The sequence below is a fragment of the Anomaloglossus baeobatrachus genome, chromosome 6, assembly GCF_048569485.1.
Source record: "Anomaloglossus baeobatrachus isolate aAnoBae1 chromosome 6, aAnoBae1.hap1, whole genome shotgun sequence".
Taxonomy (NCBI): Eukaryota; Metazoa; Chordata; class Amphibia; order Anura; family Aromobatidae; genus Anomaloglossus; species Anomaloglossus baeobatrachus.
Window position 1 is genome coordinate 239,198,838 of NC_134358.1, and position 20,383 is coordinate 239,219,220.

The window sequence follows — 20,383 nt, forward strand, 5'->3', positions numbered from 1 at the left end:
ATTACATATCATTAGAGAATTATGGAGTAACTCATCTATTTCCAGTCTTAGTTCTTTCCCATTAAGGATACTTTCACACTTGCGTTATTTTTTTTTGGCGCAATCCGTTAACGGATTCCGCTGTTTCCCATAGACTTGCATTGATGACGGATTGTGCCAAAAGTACCTGCGTTGCTTCCGTTGGCCGACGCTCCGTTGCTTCCGCCGAGCGGAAGCAACGCTGAATGTAATGTTAAATGCTTGCGTCAAAATGACGCCGACCAGCGGATTCCGTTGCTTCCGTTAAAATTTATAATGGTTCCCTATGGTAGCGGATTCCGTTGCTAAGTGCTTAACAACAGAATCCGCTGCTGAATTCCGCTATTTTCCACTGAGCATGCCCAGACTAAAGACCAATCACTATGTCAAGGTTCCTTATCTGGAAAGCTATATAAAGGCCCAGTCACACACAACGACTTACCAGCGATCCCGAAAACGATGCAACCTGATAGGGATCGCAGGTAAGTCGCTGGGAGGTCGCAGGTGAGATGTGACACAGTCAGATCTTACCAGCGATGCAGGAACATAACGATCTCAGCAGTCACTGTGACCCTGTCACACAGTGTCAAACACAGCGATGTGTCCTGCCCAGCAGGACATCGCCTTTGAAGAAAATGGCCTGGACCATTCTGCAACGACTAGAGATCTCACAGCAGGGGCCTGATCGCTGGTAGGTGTCACACATAACAAGATCGCTAACGGGATCACTAATGCGTCACGGAAACCGTGACTCAGCTGCGATCTCGCTAGCGATCTTGTTATGTGTGACGGTACCTTCAGAGTGTTGATTACATGATCAAGTGTTGTTAACCCATGTTCTTCCTTTGTGTAAAGGCTACTTTACACGCTGCGATATCGGTACCGATATCGCTAGCGTGGGTACCCGCCCCCATCTGTTGTGCGACACGGGCAAATTGCTGCCCGTGCCGCACAACATTGCCCAGACATGTCACACATACTTACCTGCCCGGCGACGTCGCTGTGACCGGCGAACCGCCTCCTTTCTAAGGGAGCGGTTCGTTCAGCGTCACAGCGACGTCACAGCTGCGTCACTGAACCGCCACCCAATATAAGCGGAGGGGCGGAGATGAGCGGGATGAACATCCCACCCACCTCCTTCCTTCCGCATTGTGGCCGGGAGGCAGGTAAGGAGAGCTTCTCGTTCCTGCGGCATCACACGGAGCGATGTGTGTTGCCGCAGGAACGAGGAACAACCTCGTTACTGCTGCAGTAACGATTTTTGAGAATGGACCCCAATGTCACCGATGAGCGATTTTGAACGTTTTTGCAATGATGCAAAATCACTCATAGGTGTCACACGCAACGGCATCGCTAATGCGGCTGGATGTGCGTCACAAATTCCGTGACCCCAACGAGTTTGCATTAGCGATGTCGTAGCGTGTAAAGCCCCCTTAAGGCAAACAAGACATTTTAAACCTCTAAACACTACTACTCACTGTGTGTGACTAATGGGGTTTACATTCCTGTGCCATATGAATGGAACACACCACTCCAAACAATCGTTAAACCTACTCAGATTTCAGAATTGTGAATTTACCATGCAAACCTTACAGCACAAATATATGAGGTTTCGGGGATTAGTTCCACGGACAAGTGTTATGTTATATTCCGGTATTGTTTACGTGAGACAAGAACTTCTGAGCCTATAAATGGTTCAACAAATATGAATGTTATTAATAAGGTATACCCTCCTGTGTAGTGCGGAATAAAGCATGCCACTTTTAACACAAGATTAAAGATTTTGTCCAGTCTTATGCTAATTACTTCTGAATCTTTACAAAAGAAATTACCGTAATACATTTCTTTTGTGTGTTGCACTTTTTGTATAGTGTAAGGCATACCAGGGACTATCAGGGCTTTCCGTCGGTGAATGTGGGCACCACAACCCTAGGGCGTCATACCTTCCATTGCTAGGTAGGGACAGGCTTAGGGCCCAATAAGGTCAGTTTTTGTCCCTACCTGTTATTTTTGTTGGTAAATTACCCTCTGGGATTACCTGTCCCTGTACATTTGTACCCTACTCTATAAGCGGTTATTTACATTTATTTTTGGTGTTGTTTTTACCTAATAGAATTATTAAAGGTTATATTTTATATGGAGTTTGTTCTTTCTGGTTATCTATATATGGTTCCCCTTGTTCATTAGCTGTGGCTTTGGTCCTTCTGTAAAAGTTGGAAGGTATGATATACAGTATGATCCCAGATACCGCACCCTCTATATACAATGTGATCCTACATATAGCACCCCTATATATAGTAGGAGCTCACACACAGCACTCCCTATATTAAGTATGATCACATTTCAGCACCACTATACACAAAATGAAGAGTGGCTCACCTACAGTATATAGAGTATGAGCACACACAGCCCCGCTATATACAGTATAAGCACATACGGCCCACAATGTACAGTACAAGCCCATACACAGTAACCCCTATATACAGTATGACCCACACATAGTAATCTTATAAATAATATGATCCTACACACAGCCCCCCATAAACACAGTATGAGCACACATAGCCCCCTAATATACAGTATGAGACACACACAGTCCCTCTATATACAGTATGATCCAGTGGCGTAACTAGAGTTTGATGGGCCCTGGTGCAAAATTTGGACCAGGGCCCCCCTCCATGTACACCGACACTTAGGGTACGGGATAATGATGCTGACACTTGGCTTTTACCCACAGCACCCAGCTTTCCCATGATCTGATATCCATCTTGTTCTCGGCACCCAGCTTTCCCATGCTCTGTCACACATCTTTCCCTCAGCACCCAGCTTTCCCATAGCAGAGCATGGGAAAGCTGGGTGCTGAGAGATGTATAGCAGAGCATGGGAAAGCTGGGTGCTGAGAGAAGATGTATAGCAGAGCATGGGAAAGCTGGGTGCTGAGAGAAGATGTATAGCAGAGCATGGGAAAGCTGGGTGCTGAAGGAAAGAGCCTTCACACCTCAGCACAAAACATTCCCATCCCATACTTGTATCTTTGTCCCCCCTCGTACATAGTTCTCCAAATACTATAATGGCCCCCACATAGCCTTCCATATAGTATAAAGGGTCCCACATAACCCTTCATATATTAGAATGCACTTCCATAGTCCTCCATGTATTATAATACATTTTCCATAGTTCTCCATATTTTATACTGCACCACATAGTCCTCCCTGTTTTATAATGCACCCCCACAGACCATGTATAAAGTAGCCTCCATAGTCCTCCATATATTATAATGTAGCCCCCATAGTCCTATATGTATTTAATGCAGCCCCATGAATCATATTGTATTATGCAGCCCCATACTCCTCCATGTATAATGCACCCCTATAGTCCATGTATAAGGTGTCCTTCATGTTTATTATGCAGTCCCATAGACCTCCATGTATCATGCAGCCAGCACCCCCAGGCCTCCATGTATCATGCAGCCAGCCCCCCAGGCCTCCACGTGTCATGCAGCCAGCCCCTCAGGCCTCTATGTGTCATGCAGCCAGCCCCACCAGGTGTCATGCAGCCAGCCCCCCCAGGGCCTCTATGTGTCATGCAGCCAGCTTACCCCGGGGCCTCTACGTGTCATGCTGCCAGCCCCCCAGCCCCACCAGGTGTCATGCAGCCAGCCCCACCAGGTGTCATGCAGCCAGCCGCCCAGGCCTCCATGTGTCATGCAGCCAGCCCCCCAGGCCTCCATGTGTCATGCAGCCAGCCCCACCAGGTGTCATGCAGCCAGCCCCACAGGCCTCTATGTGTCATGCAGCCAGCCCCACCAGGTGTCATGCAGCCAGCCCCCCCAGGGCCTCTATGTGTCATGCAGCCAGCCCCACCAGGTGTCATGCAGCCAGCACCCCAGGCCTCTGTGTCATGCAGCCAGCCCCACCAGGTGTCATGCAGCCAGCCCCCCAGGCCTCCATGTGTCATGCAGCCAGCCCCACCAGGTGTCATGCAGCCAGCCCCCCAGGCCTCCATGTGTCATGCAGCCAGCCCCACCAGGTGTCATGCAGCCAGCCCCCCAGTCCTCTGTGTCATGCAGCCAGCCCCACCAGGTGTCATGCAGCCAGCCCCCCAGGCCTCTGTGTCATGCAGCCAGCCCCACCAGGTGTCATGCAGCCAGCCCCCCAGGCCTCTATGTGTCATGCAGCCAGCCCCACCAGGTGTCATGCAGCCAGCCCCCCAGGCCTGTGTGTCATGCAGCCAGCCCCACCAGGTGTCATGCAGCCAGCCCCCCAGGCCTCTGTGTCATGCAGCCAGCCCCACCAGGTGTCATGCAGCCAGCCCCTCAGGCCTCTATGTGTCATGCAGCCAGCCCCACCAGGTGTCATGCAGCCAGCCCCTCAGGCCTCTATGTGTCATGCAGCCAGTCCCACCAGGTGTCATGCAGCCAGCCCCCCCCAGGGCCTCTATGTGTCATGCAGCCAGCCCCACCAGGTGTCATGCAGCCAGCCCCCCCAGGGCCTCCATGTGTCATGCAGCCAGCCCCACCAGGTGTCATGCAGCCAGCCCCCCAGGCCTCTGTGTCATGCAGCCAGCCCCACCAGGTGTCATGCAGCCAGCCCCCCAGGCCTCTATGTGTCATGCAGCCAGCCCCACCAGGTGTCATGCAGCCAGCCCCCCAGGCCTCTGTGTCATGCAGCCAGCCCCACCAGGTGTCATGCAGCCAGCCCCCCAGGCCTCTGTGTCATGCAGCCAGCCCCACCAGGTGTCATGCAGCCAGCCCCTCAGGCCTCTATGTGTCATGCAGCCAGTCCCACCAGGTGTCATGCAGCCAGCCCCCCCCAGGGCCTCTATGTGTCATGCAGCCAGCCCCACCAGGTGTCATGCAGCCAGCCCCCCCAGGGCCTCTATGTGTCATGCAGCCAGCCCCACCAGGTGTCATGCAGCCAGCACCCCAGGCCTCTGTGTCATGCAGCCAGCCCCACCAGGTGTCATGCAGCCAGCCCCCCAGGCCTCTATGTGTCATGCAGCCAGCCCCACCAGGTGTCATGCAGCCAGCCCCCCAGGCCTCTGTGTCATGCAGCCAGCCCCACCAGGTGTCATGCAGCCAGCCCCCCAGGCTTCTGTGTCATGCAGCCAGCCCCACCAGGTGTCATGCAGCCATCCCCCCCCCCCCCCCCAGGGCCTCTATGTGTCATGCAGCCAGCTTCCCCCGGGGCCTCTACGTGTAATGCAGCTGCAGTGGGTGAGCAGACCCCCTGCAAAAGGGAGCATAGTTAACCCGGAAATGTTATTAATAAAAATGTTTTATTTGTATGTGCATGTGTATTGTGTTAGGGTACCCCTAGTGGCCGGGTGGGACGGCTGTCACCACAGTGGGGAGGAGGAGCCGGCAGAGACAAGGGGAGGGGAGAGCAAGGGTGTAAGGAAAAGATTAGATCAAGGGAGCAGTCGTCTCGGGGACAGGAGCGGAGCAGCAGAGCCGGGGCAGAGTGTGGGAGCTGGAAATCAGGGAAGCCGGTGAGAAAAGGAGCGGGCGGAACCTCATAGTGTGAAGCAGTCCGGTGTGGGTCCGGGCTGTGGGTAGCCAGAAGTGGGAGCCGGGCGAAGTGGAGTAGTCAGGCACATCCCCACTGGAGGGGACGCAAGGACAGGCTTCCCCCAGCTAAGAAAGCGTATCATCACCTTTATTGCTTTGTTTGGGACTTTGTGAAGAATAAAAGAATGTTTGTTCATTGCATCGAACCCTGCCTGAAGAGTGTTTGTGCGCCGGATAACATCTGCATCACCACCACACTCTGCCCCACCAAGTCATCTCCTGTCCCCATAGTGACGGTGGAACCAGGGGTACGCCTGATTGCAAGGGCCACGACTACAAGGCCAGAGGCACCCCTGGCACCCCGTTACACAGCCAGCAAAATAAAAAAAACAAGTACAATACCTCTCTTCTCCTTCCGACCCCTGCGACCACGGTAGTTACGCCCCTGCCCCCATATGTCACACACCCTGCTCCCCATACAGCCTGCATCCCTCCATATCACTCACACACACACTACACCCCCATATGTCACACACCCTGCCCACATATCTCACCCTGCCTGTACCCCAAATTACTCCTCTCAAACACTCTGCACCCCTTCACATGCTTCTGTCGCAGTCTGCACTCACCCTGCAGCCCCTCCCCCTCATGTTCCCTCTTTTCTCATTACCAGCCATGTGTCCAAAGTATCGTCTCCTGCTTTCTCCCCGGCAATCCTGTGTCTCCTCCCACAGTCACATGGGCATGACATCATCGCAGGTCCTGCAGGATGGATTCCGTCTGCCGTGCAGGAGCAGTCCTGCTCTGCTGCAGGTCAGGAACGCCTGGTGGCCTCTCCAAGTCAGGGGCCCCTATGCCCCCTGCTGACACCGGGCCCCCCTGACTCACAGGCCGGCCCCCTAACAGTCGCGCAGTCGGCCACTACACAGCGGCACTACACATAGGGGCCCGGCAGCCGGCTCTGCAGAGCGGCTGCCGGGCCCCTTTAACCCCGCGGGCCCGGTCGCAGTGGCGACCTCTGCGACCGCGGTCGTTACGCCCCTGGTATGATCCCATACACAGGGCCCCTATTTACAGTATGGGCCCACACCCAGCCTCCTATATACAGTAAAATCCTACAAAAAGCCCACTACATACAGTATAATTCCACACACAGGCCCCTACATACAGCATGATTACATACACAGACCCCCACGGAGGGTCCATACAGCAGACGCAGTGTAGTGATGTCTGCTGTCTCATTCATATGCTGAATGGCAGACGAAAGAGCTTAACGCTGGTGTCACACATAACGACGACGACAACGACGTCGCTGCTACGTCACCATTTTCTGTGACGTTGCAGCGACGTCCCGTCGCTGTCGCTGTGTGTGACATCCAGCAACGACCTGGCCCCTGCTGTGAGGTCGCCGGTCGTTGCTGAATGTCCAGCTTCATTTTTTGGTCGTCACTCTCCCGCTGTGACACACACATCGCTGTGTGTGACAGCGAGAGAGCGACGAAATGAAGCGATCAGGAGCCGGCACTGGCAGCTGCGGTAAGCTGTAACCAGCGTAAACATCGGGTAACCAAGGGAAGACCTTTCCCTGGTTAGCCGATGTTTACGCTGGTTACCAGCCTCCGCTCTTGCTGCCAGTGCCGGCTCCTGCACTGTGACATGTGGCTGCAGTATGCATCGGGTAATTAACCCGATGCATACTGTAGCAAGGAGAGCAAGGAGCCAGCGCTAAGCAGTGCACGCGGCTCCCTGCTCTCTGCACTGTGACATGTAGCTGCAGCACACATCGGGTTAATTAACCCGATGTGTGCTGCAGGAGAGCAAGGAGCCAGCGCTAAGCGCGGCTCCCTGCTCTCTGAACATGTAGCACAGCGACCTTATGATCGCTGCTTCTGCTGTGTTTGACAGCTAAGCAGCGATCATAACAGCGACTTACAAGGTCGCTGTTACGTCACCGAAAATGGTGACGTAACAGCGACGTCGTTGTCGCTGTCGTTTAGTGTGACACCAGCTTTAGGCTCTCTACTCCTTCATTATATTAATTGATATCTACCTTCTGAGAGTAGCAGTGATGTAGGGGCAGATACCCTGATTCCAGCAATCTATTTATTACTGGGGTATTTGCTGCAGTTCTAATAAAATCACTGTATGATCTGCTGCATATCTACCAATTTTCTGAATGCTGAGCTCTGTATGACCTTGCCCACACCACTGATGAACAGCTTTCTGTGTACACTGTGCATAAGCAGAAAGCTGTCAATCAGGGGTGGGGTTATACAAAAATCAAGACTATGTTGCATTGGACTACATGGAAACAGGTTTACTAGTCCTCTAGTGATAATCTCCTGCTGATAAAACAGTTATTTTATCAAAACTACACCAACAGCCCAGTAAGTGACACATCAATTAAATCAGGGTCTTTGTGTCTACATTATGCTGCTCTCAGATTGGGGGTCATAAACCTGGCGAGAGATTCCTTTTTACACTTGGATTAGTTTTCTTTAAATGTACTACTTTTGCTACTTATCATTATGATGATTTATCAATATGTCAAGTAATATTATTATAATGCTATCAATAATAATATAAAATATATAACATATGCCATCCTTCCATGTTCTCATGCACCATTAGAGAAATGTATGATCTTTCCAGCAACCATTTCACTTTCTTCCTCCAGCAACAGAAAACCGGAAATACCTTTTGGCAACGGAAAAACAAACATGTCTAGTATGTTATTTTCAAAGTGATAAAAAATCGTTTTGGGGCATCCCAGCAGTGACTCACCAGTGTATGTTTTAGTTTAGTAAAGTATTGTTTCTGCCATTATGTGTACTTAAGCTCTAGAATAATACATGTAAAATATAGAACAGAGCACATTTTCAAAACTCTGGTTAAGGGGTTGCGATGTTATCGTTACAACATGATGTTGGGCCTACTAATCAGAAGATTAGCCAGGGATGCTGGCACATAGGAAAAGGATTGGTAGTCCATGTCGGCTGGATTATGGTTGTGAGAATCCTTTTGTTGAACTCTGCCTTTTGTCTAAAGCCTGCTTTACACCTTACAATTAAGCATACAATATCGTATGCGATGTGACACACCTCCATCGTATGTGCGGCTTGTTCAATTTGTTGACCGTGTCGCACAAACTATTATTTGCCATCACACGTACTTACCCTGCCATACGACCTCGATGTGGGCGGCGAACATCCACTTCCTGGAGTGGGAGGGACGTTTGGCGTCACAGCGACGTCACACGGCAGCCGGCCAATAGAAGCGGAGGGGCGGAGATGAGCGGGACGTAAACATCCCGCCCACCTCCTTCCTTCCGCATTGCAGGCGGGACGCAGGTAAGATGTGTTCATCGTTCCTGGGGTGTCACACACTGCGACGTGTGCTGCCTCAGGAACATTGAACAACCCGACGTACAATTTTTAGCAAATGAACGACGTGTATGCGATGAACGGTTTAACGTTCAATCGCACGTAGCTGTCACACGCAACTACGTCACTAACGATGCCGGATGTGCGTCACTTACGACGTGACCCCGTCGACAAATTGTTAAATATGTTGTAGCGTATAAAGCCCGCTTAACACTGTCTCTATATCCTAATGTCTGCGGTGAATACATTTGAAAAACAGTTTACCTCATAATGTATAAGCATCTAACTTGGTATACAAATGTAGAATTTGTTAAAGGGAATCCATCAGCAGATTTTTACTATTTAATATATGAGAATCATAATATAGGGGCAGAGAAACAAATTTCAGGGATGTGTCACTTGCGGCCACATTGTGTTGATAACCAAAAGACGAACTACTGACACAAGATGCGAATGTGGCCTTAGGTGTATAAAATTAAAGGGAACCTGTCATCAGAAATTTCGCCCAAAAGCTAAAAGATTCCCCCTCTGCAGCTCCTGGGCTGCATTCTAGGAAGGTCCCTGTTATTATTGTGCCCCATGTGAGACCAAAATAAAGCCTTTATAAAGTTCTACCTTTTTGTATGCAGCTTCTGTAAATCAGACACGGGGGCGGGCTTTCTGGCGTCCGTTATTTTGCCTCCTGGTCCTGTACGCCGCCCCCATCGCTCCTTTCCATATCTGATGCACCGCCCACTGCTCCAGCCATCCCCGTGCATGCCCAGTGCCAGTCTCACAGGACTGAGCACTGTGACTGCTGGTGATGTGTGCGCAGGCAAGTGATTATGGACGGGACTGTGACTGTTATCAGCAAGTACCCGCCCATAATCTCGTGAGCGCGCAAACCTCTCCAGCGGTCACACTAAGCTCAGTGTAGATGCTAGACTGTATGGGCTGCTTCCAGGGATGACGTCCCTTTGTCATGTGATAGGGGCGTGTTCGAAATACTATCACATGACAAAGGGACGTCATCCCTGGAAGCAGCCCATACAGTCTAGCATCTACACTGAGCTTAGTGTGACCGCTGGAGAGGTTTGCGCGCTCAAGAGATTATGGCCGGGTACTTGCTGATAACAGTCACAGCCCCGTCCATAATCACTTGCCTGCGCACACATCACCAGCAGTCACAGTGCTCAGTCCTGTGAGACTGGCACTGGGCATGCGCGGGGATGGCTGGAGCAGTGGGCGGTGCATCAGATATGGAAAGGAGCGATGGGGGCGGCGTACAGGACCAGGGGGCAAAATAACGGACGGCAGAAAGCCCGCCCCCGTGTCTGATTTACAGAAGCTGCATACAAAAAGGTAGAACTTTATAAAGGCTTTATTTTGGTCTCACATGGGGCACAATAATAACAGGGACCTTCCTAGAATGCAGCCCAGGAGCTGCAGAGGGGGAATCTTTTAGCTTTTGGGCGAAATTTCTGATGACAGGTTCCCTTTAAGCTTATAGCCATTACAAACAATTCAAAAAGACTGAATTTGAGCAACCGACTGCAATTGTAAACCGCTTTAAAAAAAATATCCTGCCTCCTAAATATTCCATCATTGACAGAGTGTTATTAAATCTTATTGCTTCTGAATACCAACGCATTTTGGACAATTGTAGCTTCCAACATTGTAGGAACAGTTTTCAGAAGGCCCTTTTTTTATTCTTGCATGATGGCTTTGCCCAAGTGCACATAGCAAGGTCCATAATCACGTAAATGAAGAAAAAATTCCAGCTTCTAAAATTCCAAAAGTTTATTTTAAAAAAAAAATGGGCATTAAAATCATGATTAATATCCATTTTTTTTAATACTATTGGAATTTTAGAAGCTGGAATTTTTTCTTCATTTCTGGATAACCACGTTTGGTTCAACGGACATTCCTTGCTTCAATTCAGTCAGTGGATAAGCTGGATTTTCTCTTTTCCCATTCTTATCCATAATCATGTGTTTGCGTTGTTTTGGTGTGAAACAACTTAACTGACCACACAAAGCCCTGATCTCAAACTCACTGATAGTTTTAAGATGAACTACAATGAAGATTGTGACCTAGGCCCTCTCATCCAGCATCAGTGTCTAAAGGCCCAGTCACACACAACGACTTACCAGCGATCCCGAAAACGATGCGACCTGATAGGGACCGCTGGTAAGTCGCTGGGAGGTCGCAGGTGAGATGTCACACAGTCAGATCTTATCAGCGATGCAGGAACAATACAGATCGCAGTAGCGACCTTTATAACGATCTCAACAGTCACTGTGACCCTGTCATACAGTGTCAAACACAGCGATGTGTCCTGCCCAGCAGGACATCGCCTTTGAAGAAAATGGCCTGGACCATTCTTCAACAACTAGATATCTCACAGCAGGGGCCTGATAGCTGGTAGATGTCACACATAACGAGATTGCTAACGGGATCGCTAATGCGTCACAGAAACCGTGACTCAGCTGCGATCTCGTTATGTGTGACGGTACCTTAACTTCACAAATGCTCTTCTAGTTGAATGGGAAAAAGTTCTCACTGACACACTCAAATCTTGTAGAAAATCTTACCAGAAGAATGAAGATGTTATGGGTGTAAAGGGGAATCAACTCCATATTACTGCCCATGGATATACAATGGGAAATCATAAATGCTCTTGTAGGTGTAATGTGTACATGTCCCAATGCTTTTTTCTATATAGTATGTAGAGATACATGTCACTCCTGTATTGATAGTGGCTGCTCAAGTAGGAAACCATTCCAAGAACTGTATAAGCAAAAAATTGTCGCTCCAGTGTAGATGCAAGATTCCTATGCTCTTTAATCTACACCACTGCATTTAGTTCTGATGAAGGCCAGATAGGCCAAAACGTCAAAAATGGCTTAATATCCAATTCTGCAGTTTCAATTACATTTTCTATTCATCTTGCATCTACATTAAAATGCCAAGTTTTGTCTATAGAGTGTTCTTTGAATAACTGTTGGGTAACAGCTATTCCTATCAACCCCCCATTTACATTTATTAAAAACTGTTGTGTTTTCAACAGGCAAACTGGGGGAGTCATCTGGCAGTGCAATAAATAATTAGGTAAGTCCAACATACTAATCCTAGAAACAATGAAAAAGACTGCAATGCTTGGCCAAGAATAGTAAATTCTTTCAAAAGCTGGTCAGCGAGCTTCTCAGGAGTTAGATAGGTCATCAATACTGTGATCCTACAGATCCCCTATTATAATACAGTATTATACAATACTGCCTGGAAGACACACTTCTATAAACTTGTACGATCTGTTTATTTGTCCACTTTAATATAAAGACCTTTTGTGAGACAATTCTTTCATAGAGGGGCTAAACAATTTACTCTTTGAAGGGAACCTGTGAATACCTGCATTTCTTATTTTGTAGAGTTCTGATATGCCAGTCATGAGAAATCTAGAACTTTTACGTCAAGTGCACTTACCAGGAGTCTAAGTGCATTGACGCTCCCCGAGTGCATCTTAAGTGTGATTTGCATATAGCTTCTATTATACATTTTTCATGGCTAACGGGGGTGGGGTTATACAGCTCTAAAAAAAGGTACCGTATTTTTCGGACTATAAGACGCACCGCACGATAAGACGCACCCTGATTTTAAAGAAGGAAAATAGGAAAATAAAATTTTAAGCAAAAAATGTGGTCATGACACACTGTTATGGGGCGAGGATCTGCTGCTGACACTGTTATGGGGGAAATGTCCCCAAATTCTCTACTAAGGTACCCCATCCTGGTAATGATCCTCCTGCCTTGTAAATGATCCTGCTCATATACCTCCATCCATCCTGCTCATATACCCCCATCCATCCTGCTATATACCCCCCATCCTGCTCATGTAACCCCATCCGGCTCAGCTGATCTGTGTGAACACTAGCGGCGCGCACAGTGATGACGTCATCGCTGTGCTCACCGCGGTCTACACAGATCAGCTGACCGGCACAGACAGGAAGACATCGCAATGCTGCAGGGGGACGGCTCCACACACGGTGACGGGTGAGTGCACTGATTCACTGCATCCCGCGCTGATAATGATGCATGGGGGCAGTGAATGCAGCCGCACATGATCACTCCAGGCTGTAAATGCCAGGGGTGATCATGCGGGCCGGCTGTTAATTATGCGCGCACCCCCCGCCCATCATCCCGCCCACCTGTCAGTGCCGGCTTCTGTGCTGAAAGATGATGGGCTTGCATATGAAATGAGCGGGCCCACGTGGTCATGGCAGGCGCTGCTACAGCCTGCTCGTCCCCCCGATGACCCGCTCCACCACAGCACCATCTTTCCCGGCCGCAGCCCTATATTCAGACCATAAGACGCACCCCCCACTTTCTCCTAACATTTGGGGGAAAAAAAGTGCGTCTTATGGTCCGAAGAATACGGTATATTTTTGTTGTTGGGGGACATGCGCCTATACCACTATGTCCATAAGTAAAAATGTGCTGACGGTTCCCTTTAAGAAAGGGCAATTTTAAAATTTTCACTAATGTACTGAAAAATGTTAATGCATTCCTGTCAAATTTAATACATTAGATATTGTCATTATAATAATAATGCTAATTATATTACCATGGCAGCCTCCGTGGTCAGTCATGTCTTTCCACTTAATTGCTCTGAGATCACCTTCCCATTGCCCGTCTGGCATTGATCCCGGTACATCTATGGTTGAAAACATTATATGAGATTATTAGTTTTAAAGAAGATTTTCAAAAGAATTCACATGTATAATTTATAAATCATAAAAGATCACATTTTACAATATCATATACAGTATATTCTACAGAATGAGATGAACTTGCTCACACACAGAAATGTAGCTGACTCAGGATAAATTCAGTTTCTTTTTTTTCTCTAAGGCTAAGTTCACATTTCCGCTAAAATCTATCAGTCACAATCCGCTGCTCTTGTAAACAGCGGAATCCGTTTAGCGGATTCCGCTGCTCCCATAGACTTGTATGAGCAGCGGATTGTGACTGATGATGCTGCGTTGCACCCTCCGCCCGACTGATCAGTCGTGGAACGACTGACCGCCGGGCGGGGGGAACGCAGCATGTAACGTTTTTTGAGCAGCGAGATCCGTCGGATTTCGCTGCGCATGCTCTCTGGCTCCCTGCACACGTCACCAGCTTTGGTTGGTTACCCGATATTTACCCTGGTTACGGTGCAAGGAGCCAGCGCTAAGCGGTGTAGGCCCGTAACCAAGGTAAATATCGGGTAACCAAGGTAAACATCGGGTGCTTTGCTGTTACCCGATATTTAGGCTGGTTACGTGTGCAGGGAGGCCGACACTTCCCCGCTCGGCCCCGCCCCCTCCCGCACTCCGCACGTGTATGTACACACACACACCTGTCCCCAGCCATGCAGACAAGCACTGACACCCTCGTCTGGCCCCGCCCCCTGCTCGGCTCCGCCCCCTCCCGCACTTTGCATGTGCACACACACACATACATACATACATGCACATACACACACTCACTCACACATACACTCACCTGTCCCCAGCCATGCAGACCGCAGCACTTCTACTGACATCCTCAGCGCCTGGCCCCGCCCCCCGCTCGGCTCCGCCCCCTCCCGCACTTTGCATGTGCACACACATACATACATACATACATACATACATGCACATACACACACTCACTCACTCACAGATACACTCACCTGTCCCCAGCCATGCAGACCGCAGCACTTCCACTGACATCCTCAGCGCCTGGCCCCGCCCCCCGCTCGGCTCTGCCCCCGAACACCGCCCCCCACACACAATGGAATCCGACAAAGAATTCTGTTCTTTGTCATCCGTTGTACAGCGTTGAACAGCGCATCAGTCACATGCGTCAAGCGACGCATGTGACTGATACAAATCAACGGAAATGTGAACTTAGCCTAAGGCACAGCTTTAATTTTCTAAAATGTACAGTAGTTTTTAGTTTTAAACCAACACAGGTAGGGGCTGATCCTTTGTAACATCCTGGAAAATCTCATGTTGTGATACTGACATGTCTCATATCTCCCAATTTAAAGTCTAATGGGTGAAATTCAGATGGTTCTTATAGGGGTTGTCCACAACTAGGACAACCCCTTCTCATTCCCTATGTTTGGCCCCATTAAAATAAAAAAAACTTATTTATATTCACCTCTCATGACGGCGCGGTTCCAGTGGTGTCACCGCCCACGTTCCCAGAGATTCACATGCGTTTGTAACATCATATGAGCCCAGCACCAATTACTACTGGCTGCTTTCTCTCCGCCTTTAGATGTGTGAGTAATCAACAGGAAGTGAGTAGCCAGTAGCAGCTCTAAATTCCTGTTAATTACTTATATGTTTGCAGGTGGGGAGAGGGAAGGCGGCAATGAATGGGCGCTGGGCTCGCGTGATGTTACAACTTCAAGTGAACCCCAGGATCATGCGCCCCGACATTGCTGGAACCGCATCGGCCATGAGTACCCTTTATCCACCCCTAACTGTAGAGATTTCTAAATCTTTCCATTCCTGTTTTCTTCACATTTTACACAGTGTCCCTATTCAAATTGAGCTTTAGGTAATTTTTTTACACTGTAATGTTGTCAGACTTTTTTATAGGTACAGTACATTACTTCAAACATTACTATTTCAGTGATCCCTCACCTATCGCAGGAGTTACGTTCCAGAGACCCCAGTGGTGAAAATCTGTGAAGTAGCAGCGCTATATTTACGTTATTTACCTGTATTTTTAGAATTATTACACACACTTTTTTGAGAAGAAAATGAGGGGTGCGTCTTATAAGCCGAAACTAGCTTAGCAGGGGGTGATGGAGAATGATGACAGGAGACAGGGACAATGGTGCGGACTATGTGCTGCACTGTGGAAGATAAGGCAGGGGCCATCCTAAAAATGTCGGCGGTGCGGGCTTCAAATAACGGCACCTGGAATCAGCGCATGCTCAGATTGAGCTCTCAGCTCGAGATTTCATCTGCGCACGCGCCACCTCAGGCCCATTGATCTTCCAGCAATGGACTTTTATGAAAATAGCGCCCCGAGGTGGAGCATGCCCACATGAGACCTCGGTTCGTCTTGATTTGATAGCTCAATCTGCGCATGCGCCGACTCCGGGCGCCATATCTTGAAGCCTGCACTGCACAGTTTCTGGATGTTCCTGCCAGCGCCCGCAGCGAACATCTGGGACACCCTGATCCACCACCACCCCTGCCTCCTGTGCCCCTGCTCCACCACTGCTGCCGTCTCTGATACCCGCGATACAGTGAAGCCACAGTAAGTGAACCGGGATATAGCGGGGGATGACTGTACTATGTAGACTATTTTGTGTTATCTTGTTTGGATTTTAATATTCTGATATTTAATAAAATGGAAGTTTTTAACAATTTGCACTGGACTTTATTGTTTTTCATTTATACATTAGATTAGGAGTGCAACACTGTTTAATTGGTATAAGGCCGGTGACTTGAGGCATCATACAAATGTTATTTACTCCAAGTTTGGTGCATTGAGGATATAAATCAGTAAAACAATAACGTTCTTGATCAAGAAGTGAGAATAAAAACATTCTTCTAATGGTCATGAGAACAGTATGGTATTTACCTAAAAGGGGTTTAAGGCGGATCTGTTACTAGGTTTCACAATATAAACTGAGTATGGTACATTATTAAATAGATCTGTTAGACCTGATAAGCATACAAGGCCCGATTCAGCATTGCATTTCTGCCAGTTTTTTTGGCATGAATACTTCTCAATTAATAATTTTTTAATTTGCGACTAATGATGAATGAACCTGTGGATATTCGAGTTCACCGAACCAGCAAGGACCAAAAAAACAAAAAATGGGGTTTGGCGACTGAACTTGACCCCGAACAACAAACCCCATACAGGTCAAAGGGGGGCCCAAGTTCTGGGCTGTAAAATGTTCATAGTAAGGGCTAGGGGGCTGCAAAAGGAACCTAAATGGGGATAAGAGCATGCCAATTCCCCTGCAAACAAAAGTGGATATGTAAATGACTTAAAGGGCTTCTGTCACAATAGCAATTATGGTTACAAAGCAAGTAAATTAAGAAACTAAAAATTTTAACAGTGGCCTCACAGAGATTGATTTCAGACATTCTCTACAGACCAACCATTTAAAAAACGCCCTTACAGAACTTATATTCCCAGGCCACCCACACAATCAAGATTGACAGACTTAACCTACAGAGCAACAAATGTAACAAATTTTCCCTATGTAGTCTGCATTCCTGGTTCACCCACACAGTCAAGATAGGCAAAGTTACCCCACAGAGAAACAATTTTAAAAAGGGCCATAAGGAGTCAGTCCACAACTCCAGCTTGGTGGAGAACTTCAGCGCCAAACAGCTGAGTCTCTGTACAGCCTGATGTTGTTTTCCCCTGGCTGTGCTGATCTGAGGTTGATTGTGCAGGTGTTATGCTGACTAGAAGAGGAGGTGGACGAAGCAGAGTAGTAGTAGACGGAACACGGACAGAGAAATGTGCACCAATCCTCGGTGGTGTTAGGACATACGCTAAGGGTATGTGCGCACGTTGCTTTTTACCTGCTTTTTTGCTGCTTTTTCTTCTGCGCTGTTTAATGCCAAAATGGATGTGTTCTTCTATTCAAGCAAAGTCTATGGGAATTTGGGTTTGTTGTTCACACTATGTTGTTCAAAATGCTGCCTTTTTGAGGCAGAACTTTGGTCAAAAACTCAGCTTTTCAAAGAAGCAACATGTCAATTGTTTTTGCCATTTGGGTTTTGCACTGCATAGCTGAGTTTTTGACCAAAGTTCTGCCACAAAAAGGCAGCATTTTGAACAACATAGTGTGAACAAGAAACCCAAATTCCCATAGACTTTGCTTGAATAGAAGAACACATCCATTTTGGCATTAAACAGCGCAGAAGAAAAAGCAGCAAAAAAGCAGGTAAAAAGCAGGTAAAAAGCAACGTGCGCACATACCCTAAAACGGTTTCTGCATAAGGTGCAGAATAACTCCAAGTAATAAAGCAATGTGGGTGGTTTATTCTACGTGTTTCAAAGAGATATCCCCTCTTCTTCCTCAGGAAAATCCACCAATAAACCATAACAGAGATAGAGGTATATTGACATACATTAATTCCCCTATATCAATGTACCTCTATCTCTGTTATGGTTTATTGGTGGATTTTCCTGAGGAAGAAGAGGGGATATCTCTTTGAAACACGTAGAATAAACCACCCACATTGCTTTATTACTTGGAGTGATTCTTTGTATAGCAGCATGGAGTACACCACAATTATCCTGTTTTAATTTTGAATCATGGCATGAGACTGTTTCCATTTTTTGGGTTTGGTGGTTCTGTGGCCGTGATGAAGAGGGGACTCGGCCACGTTTAGTGATGGAAGTAATCATGGCACCTTGATGAAGTAGCAGGCATACAGCAGGGTGGCAGTCCTGGCTGCACACTGGCGAGTTAAACACTAAAGCCACAGACCCTTGTGAGAAGTGACTAGAGGTAGTTTTTTCAAAAGCTTCAAACTTCAAACCCTGTTGGTACATCACATAGGTGGCAGTGAGTGGGAAAGTCAAAGTGACTTTGCAGTGCAGACAGGCAAGAATCATCAGGGTGAGAATGCCAAAAGTGCACACATACTGTCCGCTCTCTCAGCAGAAGCTTTGACATCTTTGGGTGATCTTTCAGGAAACGCAATACCACCCAATTCAGACACACTGTACATGTACACACTGTGTTTTGGTAGATTGAGCCAATAAATTACACCACCTGTACACTGCTGTTTTTGACTTCTGTGCAAAGCTGAGTGATGCAACGCAGTTGGAAGTGTCCGAGATATTCACACAGCAAGGTACACTGGTAAACACTCTGTTTTTGTAGATTCAGCTAATCCATTAGCATTGGACATAAAGTATCTGGTACGGACCCTGAACTTTACAGTTTGGGTTTTCTCATTCCTATTCGCGACTAATTCATCAAATAATTTGTAACTTTTTTCAAGTTGTCTCTTGTAGTTTAATTTTCTGATTTTCACATTAACCCCTTCACGACCATGGACGGATATATCCGTCATGGAGCGTGTCCCGTTAAGCCCCGCCCCCTGCCGCGGGCAGGCGGCGGCGGTCGGCACACATATCAGCTGTTTTCAACAGCTGACATGTGTGCCTGCTAGCCGCGGGTGGGATCGCTTCCACTCGCGGCCATTAACCCCTTAAATCTTGCTGCCAAAGTCTGACAGCAAGATCTATATGCGCGCGGCCATGTTTTTTACTTACCGCCGCCCCCACCGGAAGTCACGTGCATGATCACGTGACTATCGGTGGTTGCCATCGTAGCACAGGGTCATGTGATGACGCCTGCAGCTATGAAGTTTCACTTTCGTTTTCCCTCGGCCGCGAGCAGAGAGAAACAGAAAGTGACTGAATCTGCTGTTCACAGCTGTATAGCTGTGATCAGCAGATAGATAAGAGCGATCGGATTGCTGATCACTATAGCCCCCTAGGGGGACTAGTAAAATAAAAAAAAAGTAAAAAAAACTAAAAAAAAACAAACAAAAACCTAAAAGTTCAAATCAGGCCCCTTTCCCCCCATTGAAAATTAAAGGGTTAATAAGGTTAATAAATAAATAAATATACACATATTTGGTATCGCCGCGTTCAGAAATGCCGATCTATCAAAATATAAAATCAATTAATCTGATTGGTAAACGGCGTAGTGGCAAAAAAATTCCAAACGCCAAAATTACGTTTTTTGGTCGCCGCAAGTTTTACGCAAAATGCAATAACAGGTGATCAAAACGTAGCATCTGCGCAAAAATGGTACCATTAGAAACATCAGCTCGAGATGCAAAAAATAAGCCATCACTGAGCCATAAATCCCAAAAAATAAGAACACTAAGTGTTTTGGAAAATGGCGCAAAACGTGCGCCACTTTTATTGGACAAACTTGTAAAAAATTTTTAACCCCTTAGATACAAGTAAACCTATACATATTTGGTGTCTACAAACTCGCACCGACCTCAGGCATCATACCCACACATCAGTTTTACCATATAGTGAACACCGTGAATAAAACATCCCAAAAACTATTGTGCCATCACACTTTTTTTGCAATTTTTCCGCATTTGGAATATTTTTGCTGTTTTCCAGTACACCATATGGTAAAACTTATGGTTTCATTTAAAAGTACAACTTGTACCGCAAAAAACAAGCCTCATATGGCAAGACTGACGGAAAAATAAAAAAGTTACGGCTCTCGGAAGAAAGGGAGCAAAAAACAAAAACGGAAAGTGCCCCAGGGCTGAAGGGGTTAATGTGGCTTTTAAAAATGTTTTAAACTGATTAAATGCAACTATTTTAAAAAGTCACAAAATCTGGTGCAACTCTACTCCAATTCCCCCAAGTGTGATTTAATATACAACAAGGTGCACTTTTTGCAAAACCCATTAAGGACTTGCAAAACCAGCCAAAGA

General features: G+C 47.4%; 2 protein-coding genes across 2 annotated transcripts in view; both read right to left on the minus strand.

Annotated features, from left to right (window-relative positions):
• Window positions 1-20,383, minus strand: part of TMEM14C (transmembrane protein 14C) — a 425,910-nt gene that overhangs the window by 168,143 nt on the left and 237,384 nt on the right. The gene's annotated exons all lie outside the window — the stretch shown is intronic.
• Window positions 1-20,383, minus strand: part of LOC142243145 (N-acetyllactosaminide beta-1,6-N-acetylglucosaminyl-transferase-like) — a 141,867-nt gene that overhangs the window by 10,292 nt on the left and 111,192 nt on the right. Inside the window, exon 2 of the mRNA XM_075314760.1 lies at window positions 13,510-13,599. Coding sequence (XP_075170875.1) covers window positions 13,510-13,599 — 90 coding nt within the window. The remainder of the gene's footprint in view (window positions 1-13,509; window positions 13,600-20,383) is intronic.